This window comes from Labeo rohita, chromosome 9 (genome assembly GCF_022985175.1).
Source record: "Labeo rohita strain BAU-BD-2019 chromosome 9, IGBB_LRoh.1.0, whole genome shotgun sequence".
Classification (NCBI taxonomy): Eukaryota; Metazoa; Chordata; class Actinopteri; order Cypriniformes; family Cyprinidae; genus Labeo; species Labeo rohita.
Window position 1 is genome coordinate 21,194,336 of NC_066877.1, and position 19,857 is coordinate 21,214,192.

Below are 19,857 nucleotides of genomic sequence, written 5' to 3' on the forward strand. Positions count from 1 at the left end.
GTTTGACTTTTTTTTTTGTCCGTTTGACCAGGACATTGAGACAGGTTTTAAAATACAGTTGATGTCAAAAGTTTAGATAGTTTTTTGCAAAGTTTTACAAAATAAGAGGGTTCATACCAAATGCATGTTATTTTTTATTTAGTACTGACCTGAATAAGATATTTCACATAAAAGATGTTTACATGTAGTCCACAAGAGAAAATAATAGTTTTTCCAACAACGACTGTATCTACCTTTTCACACTGAGGACAACTGTGGGACTCATGTGCAACTATTACAGAAGGTTCAAACACTCACTATTGCTTCAGTAGGAAACACAATACATTAAAAAAGCTGGGGGTGAATACTTTTTGAATTTGAAGATCAGGGTAAATTTAACTTATTTTGTCTTCTGGGAAACATGTGAGTATCTTCTGTAGCTTCTGAAGGGCAGTACTACATGGGAAAAAAAGATATTTAGGCACAGTAAGAAAAATATACACATCTTCATTCTGTTCAAAAGTTTTCACCCCTGGCTCTTAATGCATCGTTTTCCTTCTAGAGCATCAGTGAGCGTTTGAACCTTCTATAATAGTTGCACAAGAGTCCCTCAGTTGTCCTCAGTGTGAAAGGGTAGATACAGTTGTTGTTGGAAAAGGTTCAAATACATTAAAATGTTGAAAAACCCAAGAATTTGTGGGATCTGAAGGATATTTCTGAAGAACAGCGGGCAGTTTAATTGTTCAGAACAAACAAGGGACTTATGAACAACTATCACTAAACAAAAAATCATTAAGGTAACAATGCAGTATTAAGAATCAACAGGGTCATTTTTTTTTTTTTATAAATTCAACTGTTATTTTCTCTTGTGGACTATATGTAAACGTCTTTTATGTGAAATATCTTTTTCAGGTCAGTACTAAATAAAAAATAACATGCATTTTGTATAAACCCTCTTATTTTGGTAAAATAATTAACATTTTGCAGATTCTGCAAGGTGTATGTAAACTTTTGACCCCAACTGTATCTTCAGTCATACAGGTTTGTACTGACATTAGAGTGAGTAAATGAGGTAAACCATCACTTTGTTTTCCTTAGCAAGTTTGAAATAAAGTAGTTTTATTTGCATATCACAAGTTCTAAGGACAGGCACGTGCAGAACATTTCAAAGCACGTTATGCATATCTCAAAATTAGTTCTTTCTGTATGCATATCAGCATTAATCTTTCAGGCTGGGGCTGTGTGTTAGAGCATGCAAATGACCCAGTGCGAAGGGGAGGCGGCCATCGTTTGGAGAGATTTTATAAAAACATGTCAAACAAATCACTCCCCCCTCTCCTCCTCGCCGGCTTGCGTTCAGATGCTCTCAGTCTTGGAGGTGACACGATTTAACTGTAAATGAAGCCCTGCCACCCATTAAAATGGACAACGCACACTGGTTCTGGTAAAAGAATCTTTTCTGTTCCAACAAAGTGTCGGGAATAAGCGGGGGAAATGTTAGTGGAGGGCATGATAATTATAGATGAGACTTATTTATTTATGTCTGGAGTCACGAGGGCCTTTTTATCCGGACGAGATGAAGGCGATCAGCTCTTTAAGAGTCGTCCACATGTTGAATAGGCGAGTGGGTGGGGATGAGTGTTTCTCCGGGGGTTAAAAGCTAATTGTGTTGATGCACAAAGAGGCACTTCAAAAGTCCTGGAAAAGAACAGAGTGGAGCGTCAGGAATAGCGGCGCTGTGGCAGAGCTCGCACTGTGGGAATGCATCAGAGATCGAGCTTCACCTTTTAAAGTGCCTAGAGAGACAGGAGCGACTTCCTCCCTCTTATTCTGCCTCTTTCTTCCTGAATATTCCCGTCTTTCCCCAAATAAAACAAGCCCCCCCTATCTTTTCGCATCTCCTCCTGTCAGATTCTCTGACTGTTGCTGTTTTCTTCACTTTTCTGGCTATACTTTGCTGTCAGTCTGGCGTTGTTCCTCTCGCTCGTCCTTTTGCCCCTCTGGGACAATCTGGCCCCTCAGCCGTCCAGCAGTTCCTTGTGGGTTTTTTTGTGAAGTGGGGAGGGAAGCACTTCTTGTGTAGATTTTTCGGTTCTTCAGTGTGTCACTTGGCCGTGAGTGCCATTGTCTAAGGCTCCTTTTCTCCATGCCCCTCTGCCGCAACGAGTTGTGTCTTTCCCTCATGATCAGCACTTTTGTTGCCTTTGTCTCTGGCTGTACCTCAGAAGTCCATCTCCCCTTTTATGTCCCTCCCATTCAAGCCGAAGGGAACAGTTGTGCTCTGTTGTGGAGATGTTCCACTGGATTTTCACCAGTGGGGTTTCCTTTCAAACCCTTCAAAGTGCTACAATGGAGCTCCAAAGGCCTGAATGGCTATTGCCGAGTGCACACTCTTAGTAGGATCCCTTATTTTGTTTTCCCGGAGTCAATAAAAATGCTAAGTTAAAAGCTAACCCCATTGCCCTCCCCACACCCATCGCTTGCTCCCTCCTTTTGAAGGACCCTTCTCAATTATTTCTAAAGAAAAATTAATGGGAAAATTTTCAGTGTCGTTCCCGCTGTGGATAACAATCGAACGTAGCGCTCGGTTTCTCGCGTTGGCGCATTGGTTGAAACTTTCGTTTTTATGACACTTATTAGCGCGCACATCTGCAGAAGTTCTTTCGGGACCCGGTAACTTTCAACAACAGGTCGCCGTTATTATTTTGCTGTGGTGTGATGGATTGGATATAGACGTTCCTCGTGCTGAAGGCAGGCAGTCATGAGTCTTTGGTCCAGGAAACAAAAACACTCTGATGCTTGACAGCTGAGCCGTCTGTAGTCTGAGCCTTTGTGCGGAGAAGAATTAGAGCTTAGAGTTTGCGGTTTGTCAGCCATTGTGTGTGTGCAGCTTTGCGAAAGAGAGAGAGCGAGCAAGCCTTTTCCACAAGGATTACAGGTAGACGCATAGGCCAGCGCACATAACTGCTATGACTTCACCCTCATTGTGCAGATTAGGGCGTAAAATCCACTCTAATGAGGCAGCGGCAAGGGGAACGACGGAGGAGCAGAGAACACGCAACTACTGGGATACTGTTGCCAGGGTCACCAGCCACCAGCTGATCCTGTTACGAGAGGATCAGATGTGTCTGTCAGTCCAAAGAGGGATTGGAACGGGAGGGAAGGAGGGAGCTAAGGTGGCAAAAGAGAGAAGAAAGTTTCACTTTGCCTCTCTGACTCTCGTCAGTGCCCCACGGTTAATTTGGCCACATATTTTAGCACCGGCACCTTGTGTCTTCTGACTGGAAAACAAGGCCGATCCCATGCTGAGAAGCAGCTTTTATTGGGATTGTTTTAGCCTGGTGCCAGGAGGAGGTGGGAGGGCAAGACAAGGCCTGGAAATGGGATAAATATTGATGACTCCTTGACCGTTTATTTCTCCACCATCTTCCGAACTTATTTCATGTTTATGCATCACGCCATTGATTTGTTTTTGTTGCCTTTTTTTTTAACCTTCTGTTTCATGCAATCCCTCCCACCCCATTCCTAAATTTAATTTAAAAGCCCAAACACGACAGTTCCTGGAAATAGTTTGCATATTAAAAAGATGCTGATTATCGCAGAGTAGAAACACAAATCTTTAATTTTGTGCATTTTAGACACAGCTACTGCTGTTGCTGCCAGACGCTGGAAATAATTGTGAAATCTGCATATTGAAAGAGCTGCGGTTGACATTGCTTATATGAGATGGGGAAGGGGGGGTTAAATTGGACAACATATTTATCCATGGTGCCGTGTCCAGGGCTGTTTATGAATACATGAAACACAGGGGTTCAAAGGCTGAAATTCAATGCTGTAGGAAACAGACAAAACAGAGGAGAAATCTTTGTTTATTTTGTCTGGAAATTACTTATGCTGTTGTCTAAAAGGCTATTTTATTTTTGTTGCCATCATTTGATTTCACAGCCTCTTCAAAGTGGAAGATTTGGCCTGTTGTTTTTTTTTTTTTTTTTTTTTTTTTTTTTGGTCAGCGCAAGTTAAGAAGAAATGCTGGTCTTTTTGTTTTATCATAAAATACAGATGCAAGTTGCATCACAGGACTGCTGCACTTATTATTTAAAATGTCACCAACATGTTTTTAGCCAGAACGAACACAGTGGGCGGTTAAATGAGTGCATTCTTAGTTTGTGCGGCTAGCTTACAGTATCATTAGGAAAAATATAATAGCTACTTATGTCAGCATTAAAGTCGTGCAGTAAATCTTCACATCATGTCTCCTGGTAAGTTGGCATTTTGAAAGTGTTGGTATACGACCCCATACGTTCTCAGACCTCCTACTTAGGGTCTAATCTCGAGTTTAGAAGAGGAAAAGAAACATTTGAGATTAAATAAGAACATCTGAGATAGGGCTGCAATGATTCCTCGATTCTATTCAAGTATTCAGTTTTTAAAAAAGTCATTGAGTACTTTTTGCCCGTGTTGAGTAATCGGCGAAATACCGGAAGTGGCGCATTCCACATATTAAACCCATTTAAGAATCATAATAAAGCATAATGCTATTAAGAATTCACAAACGCTATGGTTCAATTAAATATATTTGATGCCGGTGTAATACATGCGCTTTAATTATTTACATGCGTGTAGGTTACATACGTGCGTGTCAGAGCATCTCCGTTCACAGTAAATGCTGCTACACAAACTGTTATCATTTACATGTGTGAAGCGTCTCAAACTCCATCTCTGCATATTTGGGTTTATTATAACGTAAGGTAAATAATTTATAAACCCAACGCAAACACAGGAGAATACATCATCTTTCTCAATATGCTAACGCGATTTCAAAATAAAAGTTTCAACCCTCACTCTGAGTTTACAGGTTTTGCTGTCCACTACAGGGCCTGTAGTGTTTCTATCATAAAGAAATAGCCAAATATTAATGATTAAGTGGATATTTGAATTAAATGTTGCTGAGTCAATATTAAACAAAGATTAGATCCGCAGTAATTTGTAAAAACAATAGTCAGGCCGTTTTGTTCAGTAAAACCATATAATTACTTGCTTTTGAACTAATTATTATTACCTCATTGCTTTTATATATATGTTTGTATACTACAAAAAATTAAATTATAATTATCCGATTACTCGATTAATCGTCAGAATAATCGACAGATTACTCGATTATTAAAATAATCGTTAGTGACAGCCCTAATCTAAGAAATGTTGCTGATCAACATTTCTTTTTAGATGCAGCAGTGCAGTAGGACAGTAATAGCTGAGCAGAATCGATGTCCAACGAAACCACCAGAGGTTTTTGTATTCTGTCTTGGTCCTCTTATATAGGGAAGCCAGACTTACATTTAATGAGGACCAGGCCTGTCTAGAAGCATATAAAAAGCAGCAAAGAGCAGAAAACCTCAGAACTCTCACCAGTAAATCCACTAACTGCTAAGCTAACCACCCTGTTATCATAGCCTTTCAAGTCCAGAAAAGTGCGGACTGCAGAAATGTTGTCTCCATCAGGAATGGCTGAACTTATAAAACATATATCATAGTTTAATGACAGGGAAAAATGCCGGACAGATGTAACAATAAAACGGTCCAGATTGCGTATCTCGGAAGCACTGTACGGATCTGGCCGGGAAGGCCGGCCTTCTCCAAATGGTTCCAGAGCTGCCGTAGTGCCGTAATAACATTTATTGCTTCTTGTTTTTATTGCCCATGGTCTGTGTTGCTTTTTATGTGAATTATTGTACACTTAATATTGGCCACTTGAGTTACTCCTACGCGTATTAATTTCTGGGTTTTCTTAGCTAACTGCGGATCCAAATGAGAAGTGGGCAAATCATGTAATCAAATAAATCACTGGGAGATAAGCTCATTTTCCTGCAGTGACTTTCGTGAATGAATTAGTATGTTGAAAGTTGGTATAAAAATCTCATTAGCCACTGTTAAACAGGATTCCGGTTGGTTTATAATGTGAGAGTGGTATGCCACAAAGTTTTATGACTTTCATGGCTAAGTAAGCCAACATTGCAAACTACTGCATAAGCTAATACTAATTACATCTGCAGTGTTTGCATTGCTATTATATAGCGTCGATACACTATTATGAGCCTTGTGAAAAACATTTAGTCCGCAAACATTTTGTTTTAAGAAAAGACAAAATGTAATTTCTTTGTATGATGTGGCTCCGAGAGTCTGTGCGAATAAAAACCTCTTTCAAGTAACGTGGACATTTATTATTTTGTCTTTTCTTTTGGTTGGTCTCTGTCAATCAGTTCCTCTACCTGAGAATTACATTCCCAAGTCAGAATGAATTATAATACTCTGCGCTGAATAAAGACCCCTTAAAATGAAATGGATTTGAAATGTGCTAAGTGGACTTCGAAGCACTGACCTAACTAATTTGAATAGGGTTTTCTATGTCTGTTATCCAATTTTTATTAAACCCGATATTTTCCATTTTTATCATAATTGAGGATTTGGAAAAATTAAGATGAGGAATCATCTCCAAAACACGATAAATTACAAGCAAAAATCCTTCTAGAAATCCATTCAGTTTATTTATTCAAATTAAAATCCTGCAAAACTGAATTTTAAGGCCATTGGTTGCCATCTGATTTCATTGTATGGATAAATAATACCATATTTTTTGTGTTTCACAGAAGAAAGTCAGTCATACAGGTATTTTTGGGTGCACTTTCCCTTTAAACATGATGAATATACTGTAAGAGGAATGAGAGTGTGAGAAGCATGACATGATCATCCATTTGCATGTATGTTGTCGTGCATCTCGTATGAAATCTTTTATTAGAAGCCTGATGGTTATGCATGTATTAATATGACCATGACATGGACGTGTGTGTGTCTACAGCACACGAACACACAGCAAGCGTCCTCCCCTGCTGCACACACATCATCACGCTCTCTCGCGTGAGAGGCCAGCCGCTTGGTTTCCAAACCGCCACCCTCGGAGAACAGCAAAAAACCTTTCCTGAATTTACCGACTTGTCGTTCCCTCCTCTATCTCCTTCAAACATAAAAGAGAGAGTAACAACTAAACAAAGCAAACTCCTCTCTTTCCCCGTGGCAGCTAGGTTGCAGCAAAGTGAAACCCCTACTGTGTTTAAAAAGGCATAGAGGGAGAGTAGCGCTGAATGGCGTTTCTCTATTAGACCCCTTGTACCTCCGTCAAGCGATCTGCTCCCGCTCCCTTTCTCTCTCTGATAAAGATCCATCAAGGAAACCCCTCTCTTCCCCCATGGAGGTTTTTTAATTTTTTTTCCTGCTCCTTTATGAAATCTATTCTTTAATTACGAGTGCCATCGTTTTGTAAGCCTCCTACTTACAAGATAATTTATTTCTTTTTCAAGTGCTCACTTAAAATGGCTTTTTAACATTTTCACCCTGCAGCAGTATGCATTGAATGTAGAAGATTTAATTTGGATCCTCCCTCCCCCTTTTGCCGTACCCATTTCTTCGCCAACCCCCTACACACGTACATGCATAATGCCCCGTGCCTCCTCTGCATTTGTTCTATCCAATTTCGCTGTTTGTATTCTTTATTGCCAATCCGGGCACTGTAAGGTTTGGGGGTCTTGAGTAATAGCAAGTTCCTCCCCTCTCTCTCTCACTCGGTCTGCATTGATTGTGGTTTTGCATATCTCCTCCTCCTCCTTCCCCTTGTTGAGCTAGTGCCACTGACCAAATCCGAACACTATAGCATTGAGAATCCCTGCCGAGACTCTGTGTACTTAGGCCCGCAAAGTGCTCGCAGCCATAACTACCTGAACTGCTTTTAATTGCCTGGTATAGCTGCATCATCTCAGTCGAGAATATGCTCGCTTGGTTCTTGAGGGCAATTGTAAGCGTGAAGGATTGGATTAAGTGGCTATTGAAGTGACTTTAGCTTCTTTTGACAACAAAGACCAAAAGAGAATACTTCACCCCTTCGCTCCCCCCTTAAAGCACTATGCTACCCCCTTCTTTTTGTAAGGGTGGAAAGGAATACAGTCAACTAATACGGTCCCTTCATGTGCAATCGCAAGGAACCGACAGGCGAAGACTGTTCCCGGCTGTAATTAGTTGTATGTGATACCAATTATTTGGCGCATTTATTAACGCTAATTGTTTGAACACCCCGACATACCGAAAAAACAATTAAAACGTGTCTGAGCCATAACAGTGGTTATTAGTGTGTGATAAAATGTGGAAATTAAGCCATAAACGCACACCTCTATTAGCCCTGGCACAGGGGAACGGAAATCTGACAGCTTCTAGAACTCATTTAGCAGACAGATTTGTGGTCTTGTCTTAACTCGGTTGTGTTGGGGTATGTAATCTCTCCCAAGTCTCTTTCACATCGTACTGGCTTGGCCCTAAATAGATTTATTCAGCTGTGCTTGCTAAGCCATTGTGAATTAGCATTAGAGAAGAAGCGTTTGCTCTGATGTTGTCGGAGATAACAGCCTCAGGTCAGCAGTGCTTATCCATTAGAGGACTGAAAGGAAAACAAACCTTGTTTCTTCAGTTTGTAAAGATTTGGAAGGGAAATTGAAGTTCTGGCTAAGCACTTGAGATTAGCCAGAGGTTTGTTACATGTGTGCAGGCATAAAGAGGGAGATCAGCAAACAAATGCATGGCTACAACAGATCTCTAGAAGCCGACACTTCACCATATTTTAGTTAGTCACAGTATTTTAGTTTAAAATAAATGCTCTTAGAAATATTACTCTTTGTATTTATGTTGGTTTTGAAATACTGTTTTCAAGAAAGGTTTAAGTTTAGTGACTTTATTAATGTCATCTGGTTTAATATCAAGTAAAAAGTAGGGCCCTATGAAATCCGTTTTATTTTTATTTAATTTTTTTTTTTCCAAAATTTAGTTTTATTTTTTTCCAAATTGTTTTTTTTCCATTTAATTTTTTTGGATTCCGTTCTATTTGTTTTTTGTTTATTTGTTTTTTCAAAATTATTTTTTTTCAGTTTTAATTTTCCTGGATTCCGGGTTTTTTTTTTTTTTTTTTTTTTTTTTTTTTTTTTTTTCTTTTCTTTCCTCGTTTTAATTTTTCTAGATTCTGTCTTGATGGTTAAATTAAATATGACGAATCAAAAAGGATGTCTGATTAATTAAAATCATAAAACTCACACAATTTAACAGCAGTTTATTAAAATTGTAACAAAAATTACATTTTTAAGGCCTTTTCAAAACAGTTGTACTTGTTTGTTTGTTTGTTTGTTTGTTTGTTTGTTTTGTTTTGTTTTGTTTTGTTTTGTTTTTTCTCATTTTGAGCAAATGTTTTTTTCCATTCATTTTCTGTATTAATTTTAATGGTTTCATTACATTTTAGTAATCAAAAGATTGATTTTATTTTTTAAATAAATAATTTATTATTTTCTTTCTTTCTTTCTTTTCTTTTTTTTAGAAATACTGTGTATTTTCATTTTTCTGGTTAAAAAAAAATCTGGTAAGTTATTTTTCCTGGTAAATATTCTTTAAATTTATGTTTTAATAATAAATTTATTTGTAGTAGTACTATTATTACATTAAGTAATATATTTCTGTTTTCTGTTATTTTGACAGGTTGCTGAGATTCTTTGTGCGTTTGTGTACTTGTATATTACTTGTTTTATTTTATTTGTGTTTGTACGTATTTTTTAAATCATTAATTATTTATTCAGAAATATCATTGTTAATGTGCAGTAGCACCAAATGATTTTACAAACTAACCTTGCCTTGTCATAAAACGTCAAATTATTTGATATAAGATGCTTATTGACCTTGACACACAGTCGTGAGGGTCTGCAGGTGTCCTCTCCATGATATCACTTCCTATTTTATTTTATTTTATTTTTATTTTTATTTTTATTTTTTATATGTTGGTTGAACCACATGATCATGATCAAAATTACAGAAATTAAAAACATGCTTTTCATAGGCTTTGTGTATTCAAGGGATTGTGTGTATGAAATGCATTTTAATGTAAACTAATAGATGAGACAGAAAATGTCATTGACCCATGTTAATATATACATCATAAATGTTGGAATTTTCCAGGGGGATAAGTCGTCTGCTTTTGTCTGCGGTTCCCTGGTGTCAGTCCAGCCAGCGTTCCCACCACACTCCTGGCACCTCTCTTAAGTACATACCACGCCGCGCCGTACTCTACGTTCCCGGCAACGATGAGAGAAAACTCCGGAAACTGGCTTCGCTGGATGTGGACTGCGCCGTTCTCGACTGCGAGGACGGGGTCGCCCTGAACAAGAAGGTACCGACCGCCCTAACCTCTCATTCTTCACCCAACACCTGACTCTGTAAGACATAATCACCAAATCCTCATCATTTAAAGCTCTCTTTTAGCCAGGTGCTGATCCTTAATCACTCCAAAGAAAGCTACCTAAGCGCAATGCTTAAAACAAGCACATTTCCGTCCCATTATGTGCCAATAAAGGCAAAAATGCCCCCCTATCACATTCACTTGAAACAAGGTGCCCACTTCACACTGAGCAAACAGCAGGACTTCAGCAGATGCTGCAGGTTAAAAGCATTCTCGACCCGCCCACACAGCCAGCCAATTGGCCCTGTTTACCTCTCCATGAAATCGTGATTGGAGCAGGAGCTCCAAGGAAAAGGAGTCAGCTAACAAAGGTTTTTAAGTCATGTTAATAAAGATGATTGATATGGCCAGAGGCTATTCCTGCTTGAGTGGGAAAAAGTTTGACAGACAGCCTAAACGCTGACCCCTGAAAAAAGGTGATGGATCCCAATGTTTTCCAACACCCACTAATTTCTTTATCACAACCAAGTGGGGGAAAGAAAGTATCCACTAAAGCTGGGCTAAAGCTAGATTAATGCTTTCAGGTCTTTTGTGTTGTTTCAGAGCTTTAGTTACGACTTGATCCATCTTTGATGGCTTTAAAGTGTCAAAAATGTGCTAAAAAGATAAAAACATTATGGCATTTTTTACCATGTAAAACCTCATCATACTGACATATATCATTGTGAGCCAAAATTCAGTTCTGGCTGGGGTTCTGCCCAGATAGGATTATTTTGTTGAGGAATATTAATACTAGGTGATCTGAGAGGGGCGAAAATGGCATTAGAGAAGGGTCTCGAGTCTCCTCTCTGAGCTGAGCGGGGTTTTTTTCGCCCGCTCGTGTTCCTGTCAGGGCTGATAGAATTAGCGCTCTCTGTAGTCTCCCAGATAAAAATTCTAATAACTCACTCTTGAAAAATAACAATGTACTTTGCGAAGAACCTGAAAAATAATCCCATTTCTCCTCAGCTTTTTGATGGTATAAATCTGTCAAGTCTACAAGCACTTACAATCCTTCGTACAAGACGCAGTCAATTTTAAAGACCATATGTTAACTTTAAAAAGCCTGGCATGGTATGGGGAAAACTGCGATCCATTATTTATTTGCTAGCATGCAACTGCGTAATGTAAAAATGAGTTATTAACTCAATAATAAAACACACTTCACTCCTCGGCACCCGCTCTTTCACTTCCCACACTCTCAGCTGTTTTCCCCATCCTGGCAATTGGAAATCCATGGGGGTTTGTGTATACCTATAGATAGATGTTTTATTTTTCGTGCCACTAAATGAAACTACTCCCGCAGCTCGGTTACTCTTTTATGGGCCGGTGAGGGGAACGGAAATGGAACGCATACTATACACGTGCAGAGGTTCTGAGGACCTCATTGAGGCACTGATTTAACCAAGGTGTTCCTGTAATACTTCAGTGCTCAAACGCATTTAGATTGTCATTATTCAGACTTATTCTGTTTTGTATAGCTGATCTTTGGAAGAATCTTTGCTGTAAAATTCCAAATATTACATATTTGCGTCTTTTGTTACATTTTTACTGAGAAGGGATTGAAGATGGAATATGAAATAATATCTAGAGAGATTGAAATGCTAGATTCAAGCTAGTGGTGGGCAGTTTGACCAAAGATTTGTATCACGGTTTTGCCTAGGATTCACGTTATTTTAGATTTCCTCCTAACTGTGCCTTTATATGAATCAGAATGCTTGAAACACTTTTAATCACGTATGTTACACAACATTTTTGATGTAAATTAGCTTGTATAATTTCAAATTTAAAGCAAAAACAGAATGGTCTGACCTTAACTTTGAGAAATCATGATACATAACTGCACCAAACAAAAACAGCAGACTTGCTGAAAGAGACGCAAATTCGCTTACTGGCAGCAGGTGGCACTTATGGAACAGTGGCAATACAGCGTTTCCTTAGTTACCGCTAACAAAGCAGCTCTGGGCTTTTAAATACTACATTAATATGCAGTATACGGAGATAAGATGAAAAGAAAATATTCTGAATCTAAACTATTCTGAAGACAGTCCATTCCTCTCAGAGATATATTCATATAAAAAAAAGTGTTTTGAAGCCTGTTGTTTTGCAGAACATCACAGTTATATATGATAGGAAAATAGTAGTGCGTGTAGATGAGGGTGTAAGTGTTAGATAAGAAAAAATAATTATATTTTCAGAATGACTTTTTTTTTTTTTTTTTTTTTTAAACATCCCCCGGGGGACATGGCTTATTTACTGTTACTCTGTTCAGAACCTTCAAATTCTTTGTTTTTCCATCAATGTCTTCTACCTAGTTGGTTGAATAAAAATATTTGGACTATATATTTAAAAATAACTTCAGGTTAGCATCAGGTAGCTAGTCAGTTAGAATCAGATAACAATAATTTTGAAATAAGCTATTGTCATTTTGTAGTTCATAATTACTGATTAAATTCTTTATAATTTTAAGCTAAAACTGCAGGTACTCTAATTTTGCTGTACATATATAAAACAAATTGCTTTGTCAGAGTGGGGGGCATTTTACCCCACCTTGATTTTGTTAAAAATCTAAAATGGAAACTCTGGACATTTTTCATACTTTGTTTATAATTGATGTCATTGTCACTAAAACTATGATAACTCTTATGGACACATTTAAAGGAGAAGTCCACTTCCAGATCAAATTTACAGATCATTTACTCACCCCCTTGTCGTCCAACATGTTTGTCTTTCTTTCTTCAGTTGATAAGAAATTATGTTTCTTGAGGAAAAAAATTCAGAAATTATCTCGTAACAGTGCAGTTCAGTGGTTCCTGCAAGTTTGAACTTCCAAAATGCAGTTTAAATGCAGCTTCAAATGGCTCTAAACAATCTCAGCCGAGGAAGAAGGGTCTTATCTAACAAAATTTCAATTTTGTCATTTTCAAAAACAAATTGACAATTTATATACTTTATAACCTCAAACGCTCGTCTTGTCTAGGTCTGCATGAACTTTTTTTTTTTTTTTTTTTTTTTTGTTTTCTGGGTCAATGCAGTCAATACAGTTAGGGTATGTCAAAACTTCCATCTCGTTTTCTTCCCCAACTTCAAATTCATCCTACATTGTTGCAAAAGTACCAACCCAGTGTGTACAAAGTGAACATGCAAAGAACATCAAACACCATTTACCAAAAAAAAGGTAAAACAGCGATGTAGAATGTTTTTGATGTTGAAGAAGAAAATGAGACAGGAGTTTTTCCGACCTACCCTAAGCATTCAAGGTTAAAAAGTATAGAAATTGTCAGTTTGTTTTGAAAATGACTGATCGCTTTGCTAAATAAGAGCCTTCTTCCTGGGATCGTTTTAGAGCCATTTGAAGCTCAAGAACTTCTGAAGTTCAAACTTGGGGGCACCATTGAAGTCCACTATATGGAGAAAAATTATCTCAAGATCTCTTCTTTACGACTGAAGAAAGAAAGACACAAACAATCTTCCTTAAAGAGGGCTATTTCCCCCACTCTACCTTTTGGTGAACTACTCCTTTAACTGGTGGAAGAATTGTTTTTTCTGATTATTTTTTTATGAAGTTTATGAACTTAAAACTGCAGTCCATAACTTTTGGCGCTCATGCAGTTAATGAACAGAACTGCGTGCATCTTGTGAATGAGCACTGTAGCTGGAGCTGTTTCTTACTGTTTATGTCTATGACGAATCACGCAGGTACTGGGCTACTCCGCAGTGGTTCCTACCAGAACCAGTCTAAAGTAGTCCGAATATAATTAATAGATGAGACAGTACTTTACCTTACTGATTTAGAATAAACCAAAAGCACAGTTTGGAAAATGGATTCATGATGTACTTGCTGCTTATATAAATTTTGTAAATTTTGAACCCAAAAAAGTTATGGACTGCAGCTTTAAATTAATTATTTATTAAATACACTTGCACTTTTCCAGAACCTGCAAAAAAGAGTTAACATTTTTTGGATGTGTATTTAACCAATATTTGTATGTAGTATGTATTTTATGCTATTTAGAGTATTGTGCTGTTAGCTTAGCAACATGCTAATGTTAGACTCAACTGACATTGTTCCATGCAGAGCACTACGAGTGTGCAACAAAGTGCCTATGTAGTGCATTCTGAATTAGTCCCTTATGACATTCCTTAGTAGGCAGCAAGGCAGCTCCGTAGATTTTGGAACATTTTGGATTCATTTAGTTCTTTTTCATGTTGTCCTTTTATAAAATCTGTTGAACTGTGGTAGAATCACAAAACATGGCGTGTGTATGTTGTACATTGATAAATGAGGAAAATGATAAATGAGAATTGATTGTTTGTTTTGAATTGATGATTGGATCTTGTCTGTGTGCCATAAGCATCATTGTTGTGCACCCATTGCAAACCAGTGCCAATCTTTACCCTGTCCTGCCCGCTTGGTGCCATGTGACAGACGGTTCCGACTACTCAGTGACTGCCGCTGTCACTCAGGACCAAGGCTTAACTCCCACTCGCACACTAGCACGCACTTAGTATTTAAAAATATCTCTCCTTACTGATAAGGAGGGGTAGGAAGTCGCCCTTTTCTCTCCTCCGGCAGGGGCTGATGGCTACACCTGTCTTTTTTTCGCTCCGGGGGCGAGTTTGTTTATTTGTGTGTTTTGTGGCAGAGATGCCCTATAGACTGTGGCTCAGTTTGGGGCATTCCACTCAACGGCTCCTTTCCCCCCTCTCTTTCCCTGCCCGCCTCCCCTTTCTCTCTGCGGCAGCCTCGCTCCGCACTGCCCCCCTCCCAGCTCCAATCCCTGGAAGTTTGGAACTAATGAACTGACTGCTGAGCTGCCGCCACGGAGCTTGGTCCCAAACTATACTGTACTTCACACTCGATTTATTCTCCAGATGGCAAGACTACGCAGCCCTGCCGGGAGGGGCCACCTCTTCCACTGAAGTGTGAAAGTGGACGGATGTTGTTTTCGGATCCTCTGTGATCAGCTCCGAGCTCCCTCAAACCACCCGGCACCGTATGTAGAGAATAAATCCCCCTGCTAACGGGCACACTCGAGCTGTGATGGCTGTCTGTATGTTTGTGTGTGTGTGTGTGTGTGCCCTTGTTGCTTTTGCTGAGGTGCAGTGTCACCGGCATTGGCACTTGTGTTATCTGATGCACTCACCTGCGGGTAGTGGCGGCTGATGCTTGGAATCATGACAGTTATCCCTGCTCTTGTTTTTTTTTTTTTACCTTTTTCTCCCTCTTGTTCTTACTGTCTCTACACTCCTGCCCCTTTTCTCCTTTAGTCAGCAGAGCTAGTACAAAATATCTTGCTAAGCAACAGGTTCACTGGTTCTGCCCAGTCTGATGGAGATTTGTTTGCTTTTCAGAACTGATTTGAATGCTTTTTAAGATCCAGTTCTTCAGTTTCCAGCTGCTTTTAAATAATAGCTTGGTTTCAAATGTTTAAACCACATTCAAGCTACATTTGAAAAAACATCTACATTATAAGCTGCTCCTAAAAAGTAGCTAATCAATTTGAAGCTATTTATTAATACAGTTTTAAAATAGCATTTTAAATGTATAACCAATTATACAACTTTATAATTTTATTCGAGTACCATTTCTTTGAAGGAAACAAGAAAAAAAAGAAATTAAAATTTTTATTTATTTATTTTCTTTAGTCTTGATTAAGGTGAATATTAAATGTGAACAGATAAACCGTTTGATCAAAATTGACAGTGAAGGCCTTTATACTGTTACAAAAGTTTCAAATAAATGCTGTTCTTTTGAACTTTCTATTAATCATAAAATTCTGCCAGGAGGCAGCAAACTTTTTTCAACATTCAGTATTACACTGAAGACTGGTTTAAGGCTGCTTAAAATACAGCTTTGCCATCATGTCCATCATGTAAATAAATTACATTTAAAAATGTATTTAAAAAGAAAATGGTAGTTTTAAATTATAATAATATTTCACAATATTGCTGTTTTTACTGTATTTTTTGATTAAGTAAATGCAGCACTGATGAACATAAGCGGCTTTCAAAAGTCTTAAATTGTACCGACCCCAAACCTTTTAAACAGTAGTGTAAATAAAGCCCAGAAGAGTGTCAATAATGCAGTGTTATTAATTCACTGTAAGTGTGTGATTCTAAGAGCTCAAATGTTTTGTGTAACAGCAGACTGTCATGTGTCTGTTTATGTTTGTGCCATTTTGTCTTTTCTTTATCAGCCCTGGTGGTGGCAGTAGATGAAATGATTTGGGGAAAAGAAGTGTCTCGCATGGCTTATATTTTAACATATGTAATCAGAAGTTCATATATCAGCTGTGACTAAAGCTCCATAGCAGTGGCTCTGTGTGTGAGAATGTTTCTGTTATATTTTCTCTAGTATACATTCACAAGTACAGTATGTGTTTTCTGTTTGTCAGGACTGACTTAATACACTATTGTAGTCTTGAATTTCAGTTTGAGCTCATTTGAAAGTGTAATACTTTGGCTTCCTGTCAACATTCCCAATTTACCATAATCTATGCAACCAACTGTTATCTGATATAGAAGCTTAAAATGCAACGCCGGCATTTTGAAGTAATCTCAGATTTCCTCTGCCACACTCTCACTGGGTCGGTTCAAAGAGGGAACGCCACAACGCATTGCAATACTGTAGTGATGTGTAGTTTTAGTGAGCGTTAGTGAAGTCCACATCAAATACTGCAAAATAATAACATTTAGCCTTTGAGCTTATTTGAGCTGGTAGGTTGTTTAAGAAAGCTGTCCTGGTGCAAATGGGTGGCTTTCGATGTGATCAAATGTCATTGTTTACTTATCCTCATGTCTTACCAAACCTGAATGACTTCCTTTCTTCTGTGAAACACAAAAGAAGATGTTTAGCAAAATGTTCATGCTGCTGTTTTGCATACAGTGAAAGTAAATTGAGGACCACATATACCAAGCTCCAAATACAGTTGAAGTCAAAAGTTTATATACACCTTGCAAAATCTGCAAAATGTTAATTATTTTACCAAAATAATAGGGATCATACAAAATGCATGTTATTTTTTATTTAGTACTGACCTGAATAAGATATTTCACATAAAAGACATTTGCATATAGTCCACAAGAGAAAATAATAGTTGAATTTATAAAATTTACATACACTCTTAATACTGTGTTGTTACCTGAATGGTCTACAGCTGTTTTTTTTTTTTTTTTTTTTTTTTTTTTTTGTAGTGATAGTTGTTAATGAGTCACTTGTTTGTCCTAAACAGTTAAACTGCCCGCTGTTCTTCATAAAAATCCTTAAAGTCCCACAAATTCTTTGGTTTTTCAGCATTTTTGTGTATTTGAACCCTTTCCAACAATGACTGTATAATTTTAAGATCCATTTTTTCACACTGAGGCCAACTGAGGGACTCATATGCAACTATTACAGAAGGTTCAAACGCTCACTGATGCTCCAGAACGAAAAATGATGCATTTAGAGCCAGAGGTGTAAACTTTTGAACAGAATGAAGATGTGTACATTTTTCTTATTTTGCCTAAATATCATGTTTTTTTCATTCAGTACTGCCTTTCAGAAGCTACAGAAGATACAGAAGATACTTACATGTTTCCCAGAAGATAAATATCTTGTCTTATAAATATATTATTCAGATCAGTACAAATTTTTGTATGATCCCTTTTATTTTGGTAAAATAATTAACATTTTGCAGACTCTGCAAGGTGTATGTAAACTTTGACTTCAACTGTTGTGAGCATGCTATATGATTAATAAATGTGCATATTTTGCACCTCAGCAAGTCCAGTTCCCATGCACTTTTGTTGTATTAAAAAAAACGGCTTGTACATTCTGTTAAACGTCCCTTTTTGTGTTCCAAAGTAGAAGAAACATCATTTAGATTTTGAATGACATGAGGGTGAGTAAAAGATTACACAATGCTTATTTTTGGATGAACTATTCCTTCAAGTAGAGAGGGTTCTCATCAAAGCACAGCTGAGGAACGTTCCAGAGGAACACAGGGCACACTACTGCCAAGAGAAACAAACGGCGATCTGAGGCGTTCACCCAGAAAATGGATCCCCAGCATTTGTGAACTCTGATAGCCTGTGTGCTGCCAGAAACTGCCTGCCAGTCAACCCTGTGGCATGTGTGTGTGTGTCATACGTTTGTCATAGGAGCTATGAGCAATGTGTAGTCATACTAGGGTAAAGTTTATGGAGGGGTCAGTGAAGTAGGGTGGTCCCGATTGCTTGGAACTGAAGGAGAGAGATGATGATTGAGCAGGCGAATGAAAGATTTCTTCAACCATCGCAGTGCTGACATCATCTTTGCTTTTTTATGTAAATTAAATATTGTGACACGATAGGTTGGACATCTGTATGTGTTTTTGTAAGATCTGGTGTGTGAAATCTGAGGACTAGTGAACACTTTGTTTTTTCTTGTTCACTTTAAAAAGGTATTCACCCATAAATTAGAATTTTCTCATCACTTGCTTACTCTTGTGTAGTTATAAACTTATATTACTAAATTTCTTCTGTGGGACTCAAAAGGAGATGTTCAATGAAATAAAAGTATCATAAAGATATGACAAACAAAGCAGTTTTGATGTCATTGAATTAATGCAAATTCTGCCATTAATTACTCACCTTTATGTCGGTCCACACCCGTAAGACCTTCCTTCATCTTCGGAACACAAATTAAGATATTTTTGCTGAAATCCGAGAGTTTTCTGAGTTTGCATAGACAGCAATGTAACTGACACATTCAAGACCCAGACAGGTAGTAAGGACATTGTTAGAATAGTCCATGTGACATCAGTGGAAGAAGCTACGAGTGAGGGTGAGTAATTAATGACAGAATTTTCATTTTTGGATGAGCTATCCCTTTAAGGTCCCAGGAGTGAATAAGCACAAGCACAAATTAGAAATGAGAGCCATAGAGGGCAAACTCTAACCTGTAATGTTCATGATGTGTACAGACTAAAGAAACACATCTTCTGTGAATCCTGTGGAAGGAACCAGAGTAGTCCAACATAAGCCATAATATATTATTGTATCACTCACAATTTTCAGCTACAACATGGAGATCTGTCTTCAAGTTGACACCAGGAAAAGGATGCATGCCAAACATAGCTGCTGCATTATATGCAACCAGACACTCTTGCGCTATGCCTGATGCATATAACTAAGACAAGTCATGAGATATGTATAAAGATTTTACTGTGTGTTAGTGATAGTTACTTAATCTGGGGGGGATTTCTCTATCAGTATGATGAATGTTTATGAGAGGTGTTAAAGACCGGTTGATTTGTAATGGCTTCATTCGGGATGAATGGATACATGTGCTCTGAGCAGAATAATAACACATGATTCGAGATGAGTTCCATTTAAAAATTTGATTCAACAAGATTACATTTGACCAAGACTATGTGTCAACTTAATTTATGTAAGATCTATTATACAGCATCAAACATTACCTTTTATAATGCACAGAGATAATTTAAGTCTTTTATCTGACAAAAAGAATACGTAATGCGTATGATGTTAACCCATTTTGTCCTTTTTTCTTGTTTGTTTTTTGCTGACTTGACGGCGCTGTCGTGGTTTGTGTTGGATTG

The 19,857-nt window shown here is 37.9% G+C and overlaps 1 protein-coding gene across 2 annotated transcripts in view; it reads left to right on the forward strand.

Moving 5' to 3' along the window:
* Positions 1-19,857, forward strand: part of clybl (citrate lyase beta like) — a 71,066-nt gene that overhangs the window by 28,167 nt on the left and 23,042 nt on the right. For both annotated transcript variants that reach the window (XM_051119325.1, XM_051119324.1), the window contains exon 2: positions 10,015-10,225. In XM_051119325.1, coding sequence (XP_050975282.1) covers positions 10,015-10,225 — 211 coding nt within the window. The remainder of the gene's footprint in view (positions 1-10,014; positions 10,226-19,857) is intronic.